General features: G+C 37.4%; 1 protein-coding gene across 1 annotated transcript; it reads left to right on the top strand.

Annotated features, from left to right (window-relative positions):
- On the top strand, positions 1 to 12,190 carry LOC136771509 (protein mono-ADP-ribosyltransferase PARP12). Its single transcript, XM_066723849.1, has 12 exons — positions 1 to 707; positions 1,423 to 1,558; positions 2,209 to 2,482; positions 2,668 to 2,718; positions 3,332 to 3,458; positions 5,324 to 5,489; positions 6,044 to 6,164; positions 6,855 to 6,951; positions 7,352 to 7,442; positions 8,615 to 8,745; positions 10,185 to 10,336; positions 10,585 to 12,190. The coding sequence occupies exons 1-12, from the start codon at positions 427 to 429 to the stop codon at positions 11,007 to 11,009; spliced, it is 2,052 nt and encodes a 683-aa protein (XP_066579946.1). The 5' UTR covers positions 1 to 426; the 3' UTR covers positions 11,010 to 12,190.
- Positions 12,191 to 12,957: the final 767 nt, after the last annotated feature.

Below are 12,957 nucleotides of genomic sequence, written 5' to 3' on the forward strand. Positions count from 1 at the left end.
AAAGAGCAGGTCCTGTTTTCAGCACAGTGTTGTCTCAGTCTGTCTGAGTATAGTTTATAGTGCGTTGACTATTCATCAAGGCTTTTACGCCAAACACGGAGTCTGCTGGATGATACACACAGAGACCCGTTGTAAAACCCTTAACAGTCGGCGACATGATCATTTAAGAGCAGAGAGACAACTCCCTTGCGTTTAGTCAGGAGTCGTTGTTATTAATAATGTTGTGAATCACGGGGAACTTTCCTCATTATAGAAAGAAAGACGTCACATATGGGAAGCTCATATGCCTATTCTGAGCTGGGAGGGTTTATAGCCAGTAGAAACAGCAGTGTTTGTCTAACAAGCCGTGAGTTTCGGTTTCCTTTCGTAGGAAATTGAATCAGTTTTGTGGTCGAGTCATCATCACGGAAAGGCTGAACTGCCACAATGGCTGCCTCAGATCTAACCAGGATACTTTGCTCCAATAATGGGGCGATGGACTGCGGGGAATTACTGGCCAACATCGCCTCAGATGTAGATACAATGAAGAGTTTGGAAAAGATGCTGGAGGACCGGGGAAAGTTTGCTGTTATTCGTGTGAAAGGGAAAAGGAGAGTCATTGCCAGGACTAAACTGAGACTGTGCCGAGCCAGAGGCTGCGAGGACTGCAGCCACTTACACCTCTGCAAGTTCTTCCTTTATGGGGAGTGTAAATTCAGCAGGGGCAGGTGAGACCCATGAACTCAACTTTTACAAGATGGAGAACAATACAGCGTTTTATTAACTGGAAGCTTTCAGTACTCTTACAGATATGTCTGGTAAATGTGTCTGTTATATCGAGAGATTCAAAGTTTTAGTATATTTCCATGCACTGACTTGCGATGGGTTCATTTAATTGGTTATCTGTCTGTCTGTCTAATCGTATATAATCTTTCCTGATCCTGACTCAGACTGGGTCATAACAATACTGGATTATATTATTTCTTTATGCTGCCGTATGTTTGAGAGGAGTGATTCTTCATATGTCGTTGAAGTCCTAGCAGAATGAGTGTGTAATAATGGTGTAATATAAGAGGGGAAACAACATGGCAGAGTGCTGAGGGTGCCTTTTTGTGTCCAGAAATAGACCTAAGCCTAGTTTTAAATGTTAATGTCTTCTTTGCGGGAGACTGTCTTACTCATTAACAGAGTTTCGTATATCTTCACTTTCCTATATTTTATGTTTTTTTTTATACACACTTTGTGCACATACTGCTGTATTCCGTGGCCTCGTGATCTTCATTATCTACTGGCACAGAAACCTAGTGTAAGATGTAAGGTTGTTTCAGATGATGCATATTTGATTGTAAGTAAAATTCACAATGTCCAATGGATGCGGTCTATGTCTAGATGTTCAATTGGGTGAAATTGTAAGTCAGTTCATGTTAACTTTTCCGATTGCAGAAGAAACTGCCGGTTCAGCCATGACATGAACTCTGTGCACAATGCAAAGGTCCTGCGAGAGAATGACCTCCAGGACCTGGACAGGAGAGAGCTCTGCCAGCTGCTGCTCCAGAATGAACAGACCCTCCTGCCTCCGGTATTTGTTTTTCACTCATGCTTTAGCCTAATCCAATTTCTAAGTTACCAATTATTTTATTGATTGCATCTCTGTAGAGTCTATAAACATACAGTATGTATACCATTCATGTGGTGATATTTGTTGAGTCTTATAATACCGGTGATCAGTCTGGTCCCCAAAAGATGCAGGGCCTTTCCTGCTTTTATTCCCTACCTCTGAGCTCTTAATTTGTTAATTAAAGGCAATGAATTGTTTAATGGGTCAAAATAAACCTAAACCTCTATCTAAGACTTGCTATCCAATATCAGAATTTGACACTATTATAAGCATTTAGAATCAAGCAAGCGGGTTTATTGTATCTTATTTATTAGAAGTGGCCTATTGAAATGAATGGTTATTTTCCTTTTTATAAACCCGAAGGTTTTTAAATTCCCAAACAGTTTCCCAGATTTCTCAAAATCTAAATACAGGAAGCCTGTTGGTTGCACCTCTTCCTTGCAGATCCACACAATGGTAAAATGGGATGTTCAAAATGAGAAGATGCTCTTCAGCCTATCGTGGCCCTTTGTTATTACTGAAAAACTATAATAATAATCCTGATAATATATTCCAGTACACATATTTGGTTGTAGTGATTTCACTGTTTAATGCTACATCTCCTTGTTCAGGTCTGTTTTTCATATAATAAAGGCAATGGACAATACGGTAATTGTGATGGCCAGGAAAGCTGCACGAGGCTTCACATCTGTGAGAAGTATATCCGAGGAACTTGTAATGCTGGGGTAAACTGTGACAAATCACATGACTTCTGCGACGGTCACCCACTGAAAACCCTGGAAGAGAGAGGGCTGCCCAGACATCTGATCAACTCCCTTTTACCAGTGTACCAGAATATCCTGGACATGAAGAATGAGAACTACAACAGGAAGGAGCCACAGAAAGGTTGAGAAAATCACGCTTTTGTCCTAAATATATGATCTTAAAAGATTTCTGTGAGTGACACACATGTCCTTAATCAGAAAGGAAATACATTGCTGAAAAAAATTGCAAACACGTTGCAAACCACAGAATATATAAACTGTTGTCTTCTGAATATAGTAATTGTAGATATTTTATTTTTTTGACAGATAAAACAGAGATCTGTATTTTTTATGTCAAGAAAAACTGCATGCATGGAGGTAAGTAACATGTGTATTCTAAACGTTTCATTTTTGTTTTCGAGTATTAATGTATAAAAGGAGTTGGATCACTTTTCCCTAGTTCTAACTCTAGAAAGTCATAGAATTCTTTATGAACTAAAACAGGAATGGAACATTATTTTATGTTCTTTTCCCATGTAAATAAAACTAAAATCAAGGGGTTTCAAAAAATGTGGATATTAGAACACTAAAAAGAACATTGTTATTTTTGTTATACATTGTGGTAAACTAACCTATTATCTGCTTGAATAGTTGTGGGAAGATGTTCTTTGTGTTATTGTTTCATTTAATTGGAGGTGTTAGAGATTTAGATATCTTTCAGTGCTCATAATAATGAACTTTTGCACTCTTACCCATTTAAAAAAATGTAAACTCACAACAAATTTCTGGATACAGGCCATGGTATGAATACAAATAATAGCAGCAGCTAAAGTAAAGTGTTCTGAGCTTAATTATCTACACAGTTCTTTCATTATCTCTGACAATAAATCTACTTTAATTATGAATATCAACCAATATGAAAAGTCGAGACAGCAGTAAACTCAAAATAACTGTAAAAAGCTGTAAGACATGTGTTTCTTTATTATTTTAGACAAATGTAACAAAGTCCATTTCAACATGCCTTATAAATGGGAAATATGGAACGGCCAAGGCTGGTCTCTTCTTCCGGACAATGAAGCAATCGAACAGGATTTCTGTAACCCAGACAATATATACAGGTAAATTAATGATCAAACTGGAAATTAATTAACAATATTGAAGTACCACTGTATACACTGGTAGATGTACCAACTGAAGCCAAGAGAATATAATGTTTATTAGTTGTTACAATTTGAAAAAATTATAATGGAATGAATGTAATTTGAACTCATGGTTTATGTTGTGTGTGTGTGTATTTTGTTAAATTAGGCTGAAGTGCAAATATTGAATATTTGATTATATTCTTATGAACAACTATGTGAGAATGGATGGGGGGAGGGTTCTTTATCTGCTCAAATGTGTGTGTGTGTGTGTGTGTGTGTGTGTGTGTGTATGTGTGTGTATATATATATATATATATAGACTACATGGCCAAAAGTATGTGGACACCCCTTCTAATTATTACTTATGGCTATTTCAGCCATACCCATTGCTAACAGGTGTATAAAATCAATCACACAGCCATGCAATCTCCACAGACAAACATTCCCAGTAGAATAAGCCGAAGTGAAGAGCTCAGTGACTTTCAATGTGTTACCATCATGGGATGCCACCTTTCCAACAAGTCAGATTTCTGCCCTGCTAGAGCTGCCCTGGTCAACTGTAAGTGCTGATATTGTGAAATGTACATATCTAGGACCAACAACAGCTCAGCTGTGAAGTGGAAGGACACACAAGGTCACAGAACGGGACAGCCGAGTGCTGAAAATCATCTGTCCTTGGTTGCAACAATCACTGCCTCTGGAAGCAACATCAGCACAAGAACTGTTAGTCGGGAGCTTCGTGAAATGGGTTTCCATGGCCAAGCAGCCACCCACAAGCCTAAGAACACCATATGCAATGCTAAGCGTTAGCTGGAGTGGTGTAAAGCTCAATGCCATTGGGCTCTAGAAACGCTTTCTCTGGAGTGATGAATCACGCTTCACCATCTGGCAGTCCAACGGACGACTTTGTATTTGGTGGATGCCAGGAGAACGCTACCTGCCTGAATAATGGTCTATGGCTGTTTAGAACATAAGAACATAAGAAAGTTTACAAACGAGAGGAGGCCATTCGAACCATCGTGCTCGTTTGGTGTCCATTAATGTCCTATCCAGTTTGTTTGTCAGGTTTTGGGATCGGCCTCTTAGTTCCACGTAGGGAAATCGTAACGCTACAGCATACAGTGACATTCTAGACAATTTTGCATTTCCAACATTGTGGTAACAGTTTAGGCATGGTTCTTTCCTGTTTCACCATGACAATTGAAAAACCTGAGGTCTTGTAAAATTTTAATACAATAAATGACATCAGCTCTGCATAAATATACAAATGTATATGAAGATGTATATATATTTATTTGAATGGAATATGTAATATGTTGTTGTATAGTTCTGTCTGTCTCTCTCCCCCTGCACAGCCACTTTTCTTTGTCTGTTTCCACGTGCAAAACGCCTCGCGTTCGCTGTATTCTTCTTCCAGGCTGGCCTGAATAGAAGACTTCTTTCCATTTGCAACACAACTCCTGCTCTGCCGTTTTCGTAAATTTAAGAGGGTTTCTTCAACAATGCCCCTTTGCTCCAAGCCAGGTACATACAGAAATGGTTTGTCGAGATCTGTGTGGAAGAACTTGACTGGCCTGCACAGAGCCCTGACCGCAATAATGCCCTTGTGGCTGAATGGAAGCAAATCCCTGCAACAATGTTCCAACATCTAGTGGAAAGCCTTCCCAGGCTGTTATAGGGGCTGACCAACTCCATAAAATTCCCATGATTTTGTAATGAGATGTTGGACGCGCAGGTGTCCACATACATTTGGCCATGTAGTGTATATGATTCGCTTCGATTCAGCAGAATGTCTGTTTTGAGGGCCCTTTAACACTAATGCTTTTCTGTTATTGTTTCAGTTCAGGATTCAACCCTGTTAATTTTGACATGATGACCAGGGGATCTGCTAAAGTGAGGCGTCTTTCCACATTTTCGTCTGTTGTTCAGCCTACCTTTATCCTCACTACAGAATGGGCCTGGTACTGGGAGGACGAGAATGGAACCTGGATTCAATATGCAGCATCAGTAAGTGGAAAGCAATACAGAATGTACATTTATTTGGTGACCTTTATTTAATACATTTCAGGAAAAGGTATGAGAAGCTGCAATACAGGTTATAAATTAGTGGAGAAGATAGTGTACTAATCCCTGCCAAAAGGCAAACATTCCAAACCTAGGTTTTATTATTGCCCAGACTTGCTAAATATTGTTTTAATTCTTTGACACTCACAGATGTGACACAGAATTTGATATTTTTTAATAATCCTTTACACTTTATCCCAGTGAATTTTCCCAGTACTGACTGGCAAGCTATATAGGAATTGCAAAGCCTGTAAAATGATTCTTCACAGCTGCTTAACGCACAATTCATTTTTAGCTTTCTAACATCCTTTTATCACCATCAGTTCTTGAAGTAATGAGCATAGAGCTCTAAGACTGTTCCTCTTCATGCACATTTGTGTATTTTAAAATGTAAAATCTGATTACTGATAGCTAATATCTAACAAACTGAATGTGCAGAATGTGACTGAAAATCTAGCAGGGTCTAATTAAGTTGACACTTTGCTCTGAACTGACAGGCTGGACTTCACTCTGCCTCATCCATCACAAGTGAAGATCTCGAGAAACTATATCTGGAAGACGACAAAGCAGTCATTGAGTTCACAGCAGGCCGACAGGCATATAAACTCAGCTTTCAAGGTAATGTAGTCAATTGTGCATTACTTACATTCCATCTTTTTCGGTTTGTACACCAGCAAAGTAACCCAAACCTCAATTCACAACCTTCTATTAACAATGTAGCCAAAACACAACCTTCTGACAGCCTTTGGCCTTAATTATAATACAGCATTTTCTCATAGAGAGCTAAAACTTGTGGGTGAATGATTCATAATCAGAAAGAACAGCAGGTTTGAAATTGATGCACTGGTTTCCCTACAATCGTGAGCTCTAATGGGATGTTATGGAAAAATCCATTGGCAAATACTTTTAAGATTGTGTTCCCTCCTCAAGGTCTGCTGTGATTTGAAGTGGTTGAGAGGATCCTGAATGGGAGACACTGAATTCGGTTTAAGGGAAGTGATCAGAAGGATAATGAATAATGGGGCTGAAGACAGTCTTAAAGTATTTGATGAATATTGACCATGCATTTGACCCCAAGTATACAACCATCTTAAATATGCCATGGAAGTTGATTGGGGTTATGTGTACTGCTAGTTTAGTTATGTGTGGAATGTTATTATGGAAAGATGAATGCATTTGCTTTTAAATGGTTAATGTGGATATTAGTTTCCCTCATAATTTTAACACATAAATATAGTATTCAGTTTGTCTTTTTATTCTTGGCTTTACAATAAAAAAGTATGCTCATTTTTTTTTATTCTTCATTAGATATGATTCAGACAAACAAACAATATGGAACCAAAAGACTAGTTCGAAGACGTCCAGTGTTTGTTTCCACAGCTGATGCTCAGACCATCAGAACAAGGTGAGGGGAATCTACTTTAAGTTAATGTGATATCAAACAAAAAAGAAAAGGAAATTATCACAATAGACTTCCTCCTTCAGTCTGCCACTTTAAAACAGTGCTCATCCAATGCAATTAATTTATTTAATATGTTTAACAAGATTGAAACTTGTGTTGGGTGCATACTCCATGTGATGAGAGTAAAGTGAAGGATCTCGACTGTTGGAAAAGGCATTAATCTTTACAAGAGAAATGTTAGTTTCATTAATATGAGTTCTCTGTCAGTGCTTGACTAAACTGTGCTTATTGCAGTAAGGCAAAGGCAAGTAGAGCAATCTGACAAACTACATGACACTATTACAAACCCAGCTTCTAATAGATAAGCATTTCTTAATGGCTTTCTCCTTTTTCCCCATTCCAGCCAAAAAGGATCCAACAGGAGGTTTAATCAAAGTTCCAATGCTGTCCCTACCAACTGGGATAAATCGGCATTGCCTGAAACTGGACATAAGGTATAGTTCATTAATATTCATACTGTAAATGTGTTGATTTGTGTTAAGGTACAACCACTTCACCAGAAGTGAACCCTTCAGGTTCCCTGGACTAGGATAACCCAGCGCTGTCAGTGCATGATGGTGTCTCCTCCGCAGGAGACGTGCTCGGGAAGAAAAAAGTCACGACACAATGCCAGATCGTTTGTCTTCAGTTTATTTCAGCCACAGCACACAGTTTTATACATGTCAGATATCACTTTATGAAATATAGAATTGTACAGAATCAATACCAAGTCATATTTTAGTGCTCGGTAAAGATTGATTTTGACCTTCATCCAGTTATAAAACTCTCCATTCAGTGATTACTAAGTAAAACTATACAGATAATATGCAAGAGAAGAACGTCTGAACTTTATATCTTCATGACCGGTTTGTTTGTTCTTGGCTGTATTCATGACGTAATAGTGTTTTCCAATGAAAGGGCACACACCTAATAAAAATAATTATAGTTCAAACTTGTCTATTTCTTATTGAATACATTATTTTAATTAAGTCCCTAATCGAATTAAACTAACATTGGTGTGCAGCTTGACACAATACACAGTTTTCCTAATACCTAAATATTTAATATCTTTGTGCTGAACTGTGATATTGCATTGCACAGTTGAAAGAAGAGACCTCACTCTGTACAACACTATTAGGTTACCTGCCCTTACCTGGTAAGTTAAATCTTACCATGGTAATTGCTTTGAATTTAAGTGCAACGAATTTCAATAGACACATGAGAAAAATGTAATATGAAATGTATGAGTAATTCCAATGAGAATTACACAACTCTGTATATCAAGAGAAGCACAGGCTTCTCTCTGAAAGTCAGTGTTTTTGGTGTGCAGCAAGGAATTTAATGTTGAGTGAGTCTGGGGTTTGAAAAGGTGGGGATACGCAAATTTAAGGAATTGACATAGGAATTATCAAGTTCAATTGCTATAAATTATTTGTATGAACCAGACTTATTTTTTCTTATTTAGTTTTTTTATCCATGTTCAATTTTGATAAAAGTAGTAATACTAATCTTGTGAATTTATCAACATTTTCTGTCAGTCTTTATATTTTACTAAATTGCTCAGAAGTGGAGAAGCAGGCATCAAAGTTTATATTATTATTATTATTATTTTAATATTATTTTTCAGAAAGTCAATCTACTGAAAGCCACAGCTGAATACAACAAGGTTCAAAGTATTTTTGAGAAGACCATGTATGGATTCACCATTAGTAAAATTGAAAGAATCCAAAACAAGATGCTGTGGGCGTTCTTTCAATGGTATGTAATTTATGCATACGGTTACCTGTCTGTACTGCAGCTGTCTTTAGTTCCAGCTTGTTCTTGGGGCGTTTTTTCCTTCAGTTTTTCCTTCAATAAATGAAATGGTGCTCAATTGGATTCAGGTCAGGTGATTGACTTGGCCATTGCAGAACATTCCACTTCTTCACCTTAAAAAAGTCTTGCAGTGTGCTTCTGGTCATTGTCCATCTGCACTGTGAAGTGCCGTCCAATGAGTTTTGAAGCATTTGGCTGAATCTGAGCAGATAATATAGCAATAAAACACAGAATTCATCCTGCTGCTTTTGTAACCAGCCACGTTATCAATAAATACAAGGGAACCAGTTCCCTGGGCAGCCATACATGCCCATGCCATAACATGCCTCACAGATGAGGTGATTTGCTTTGGATCATGAGCAGTTCCTTCCCTTCTCCATACTCTTCTCTTCCCATCATTCTGGTACAAGTTGGTCTTTGTCTCATCTGTCCATAGGATGTTGTTCCAGAACTGTACAGGGTTCTTTACATGTTTTTTGGCAAACTCTAATCTGGTCTTCCTGATTTTGGGACTTTTTTTGGGTTTACATCTTACACCCTCTTTACTTTGGTGAAGTCTTCTCTTGATTGTTGACTTTGACACAGATGCTCTACCTCCTGGAGGGTGTTCTTGATCTGGCCAAATGTTGTGAAGGGGTTATTCTTCACCAGGGAAAGAATTCTTCTGTCATCCACCACAGTTGTTTTCCGTGGTCTTCCGGGCCTTTTGGTGCTCCTGAACTTCTTTCTTTTTAAGAATGTACCAAATAGTTGATTTGGCCACACATGTTTTTGCTATCTCTCTGATTGTTTTGTTTTGATTTCATCTGGTGATGTCTATGGGTTCCAGACTTCAGGCAGTCATTGACTGCAAAGGATTTGGGACCAATTATTGAAACTCACAATTTAATTAATGTTTATGTTAGTTTGTCCAATTACTTTTGAGCCCCTAAAATTGGGGGGAACACATATATAAATGGGTGTAATTCCTACACTGTTCACACAATTTGGATGTAACTACCCTCAAATTAAAGATGAAAGTCTACACTTAAAGCACATTTTCATTGTTTCCTTTCAAATCCATTGTGGTTGGCATACAGTCCCAAAATGATGACAATTATGTCACTGTTCAAATATTTATGCACATAACTTTGATAATATGTATTTGGTTTCCAGTAAACCAGTAAATGGCAGTAATCCAGATGATGCAGTTAAATATTAATTACTTGTAATCATTTATTTGGACTTAAACTCATAAAAGAACTAGTATGTACTGAAATGATCTGGGTAATTATTTAGGTTAGAGCAAGTGATCTCTTTATAAAGACATACAAAGTAAGATTGGTCTGTTGACTAAGCACCTAAGTTCTCCCCTTTATTTAAACCAACCTTTATTGTTTCAGCCAAAAAGAACAGATGGAAAAAAATAACAGGGGGAAGGGTGTAAACGAGAAGCTCCTGTTCCATGGCACTGATGCTGAATATGTTGATGCTATTTGCAATCAAAACTTTGACTGGAGACTTTGTGGAAAGCATGCAACAGCCTATGGAAAAGGTGAATTGTTTATTTCTCATATGTATTATCCTGAAGTTATATGTATATATTATTTTGCACTTCTGGTGCAGATGAGTGGATCTACCAGATATTTGTTTATGTATAAATGGAATCAATGTTATACAACCACATAAAATGTTTTAATTACCTGATCTTTTCTGACAAATTCTATAATTCATATATATTTACCTATAACTGGGATATCATCATTAATTTAATCTTAATTTCATTACCATTTCTGATTTCAGGAAGTTACTTTGCAAGGGATGCAAAGTACTCACACGGCTACACTGGGTCTTCAACAACCAAGTTCATGTTTGTTTCCCGGGTTTTGGTTGGCCAGTACATAACGGGGAACTCCAGTTACCTCCGACCCCCCTCGAAAGATGGTGGAGATGTACATTTCTATGACAGCTGTGTAGATGACCAATGCAATCCTTCCATTTATGTGGTGTTTGAGAAACATCAAGTGTATCCTGAATATCTTATCCAATACCATGAGAATACTGCACAATATACTCCACGGCCAAGACCAGTTGTAGCATCAGTCCCACAGGCAACGCCAACCTACTCATCATACAATTACAGAGGTTCCTCAGGAACTTCAAGCACCTCAAACACTTCATGGCAAAAACCTCAACCAAAGTCAGATAATTCCTGCATTATATCTTAATTTTATATATTTTCCTGTCTGCTACCTGATACCATCACTGTCATTTTCTGCTTTTATTAATTTAATGTAGCATGAGGTCACAGATGTCACGGTCTCCCCTGCTTCTACCTTAGTTCACCACCTTAGTTCCCTCTCCCGAATACTAACTCTAGTGCTTCTCCTTTCCTTTGTCCAGTTCAACCAGTTCTTCCACATTCTTTCCTTCCAGGTGCACTTGTTCTGTCCTCCTCTCCTGTCATTGGTTAGTCATTCATTCACCTAGTTCAAACCCTCTTTGCTACACAGTATTTAAACCCCTCTGTTTCCTAGCTTCTTTGCTTCCCTCTCTCGTTTACCCCTTTCGGATCTCCCTACTAGCCTGTTCGCAAGATCGATTGACCTGGACTGTCCCTGTTTATGCTCTCTCGTTTTGCCCTTATCGGATTATCTGCTTCAACTTTAAAGCCTGCACTTTGATCCTTTCCTTTGGTCCTTGAGGACGTCACAACAGGTAAAAATGTCAGTATGTTATAATGTAGTTTTCACTAGATTCTTGAGTGCCTGTTAATATATACTTAATTTGCCTAATTTTACATCTTATATTTGAGGGTTGACTAGTCAGGGTGTCAAACTATCGGTTTGTTTCATTTAAATCACAGATGTTAGGTGGCTGTCAGTTTACCATCTATTAATCTTTGAACTGTCTAAATGATATGAATTCAAAAAAATCATAATCTGACTTTAATACATAAAAGCTTTTTCAAGTTTTCCATAGCCCCACTTCTACAGTTCCCCACTCATATAGATTGTGTTGGAGCTGCCTTAGACACTAATTTGCGTTGTTTGTCTGGCCAGTGAGTTTGTATATTTAACATAATCACTTTCTAATGTTAATCCTAAAACTATAATCTAGTCGCAGCATTTTAAGAAGTGGAATCAGGCGAGATTAATGCAAAGAGTGCATAAGATGCATCTTTTCAAGTGTTTTTTGTATTATTATTATTATGTGACATTAAGTCTTGCTTTTGTTAATGCAAGGGCAGCAGGAGAATTTTATCAGGTGGCTGGTTTTGTCTGTTGTTGGGAAAGAGAACGCTGAAATAAGATTTCTTATAAAAGAAGATTTTCTGATCAATGCTTTAGAATCTACAGCATAAAAACCTGTGAAATCACTTAATAAAAATATGAAATTGTTCAAAAGAGTTTCTGGAAATTTTGTAATGGCTACATCCATTGGTCAGGATTACATCACATGAATAGAAAGAAAATGGTTTGTAATCAATTTTTAAGGTTATTTTCAAACATAACTTCAGTTCCTCAGAACCCTCCTTTTCCTGCCCTGGGTGTACAAAGACAACATGTTTCCCTGTACATTGTTGACAATCCAAAGGGTTTTATTTAAACTTTGACCTTAATACCAAAATAAACGAGAAACACTTAACTATTTACAAGGGGTTGAGGGGACAATTTAGTAAAATTCTATTAATTTGATTATTTAACAAATATTATTTCAATGAGTTTTAGCTGAAATCAAACCTCCATGACACAAAAACTAAAGATATAAATATTGTTTACAATAGTTTAATGAGAAATTGGGCAGCCCAATTTGTATAACATGAAAAATTTAAACTGTGACACTGTGTTGGGTGATGTCACTTAATTATATAGCTATATTTCTACCTAGTATAGAGTTTGTCACTTTTGCTTTAGTCCAGGGATAAACTTAAGTCTCATACTATTAATTTATATTGAGATCAAATAAGCTTTGATTAAAATTATCACCATCTTTACCATTTTACTTTGGAATTAAATGGAGGTTTCAGTATGACAACAACTCAAAGTACACAGTCAAAGCGACAATAAAGTAGCTAAGCAAGAAAAAGACTCGACCTAAATCCAACCAGAAATGCATGGCATGACTTGAAGATTGCTGTCAGTCAATGCTCCCCAAGGATTTCGACAGATCTTG

This window comes from Amia ocellicauda, chromosome 15, assembly GCF_036373705.1.
Source record: "Amia ocellicauda isolate fAmiCal2 chromosome 15, fAmiCal2.hap1, whole genome shotgun sequence".
Taxonomy (NCBI): Eukaryota; Metazoa; Chordata; class Actinopteri; order Amiiformes; family Amiidae; genus Amia; species Amia ocellicauda.

What these genes read in the sequence shown, in the direction of transcription:
- LOC136771509 (XM_066723849.1), top strand. Translation starts at nt 427, where the DNA reads ATGGCTGCCTCAGATCTAACCAGGATACTTTGCTCCAATAATGGGGCG. An exon ending in TGTAAATTCAGCAGGGGCAG is followed by an intron (nt 708 to 1,422) that starts GTGAGACCCATG and finishes TTCCGATTGCAG; the next exon opens with AAGAAACTGCCGGTTCAGCC. An exon ending in TGCAACAGCCTATGGAAAAG is followed by an intron (nt 10,337 to 10,584) that starts GTGAATTGTTTA and finishes TTCTGATTTCAG; the next exon opens with GAAGTTACTTTGCAAGGGAT.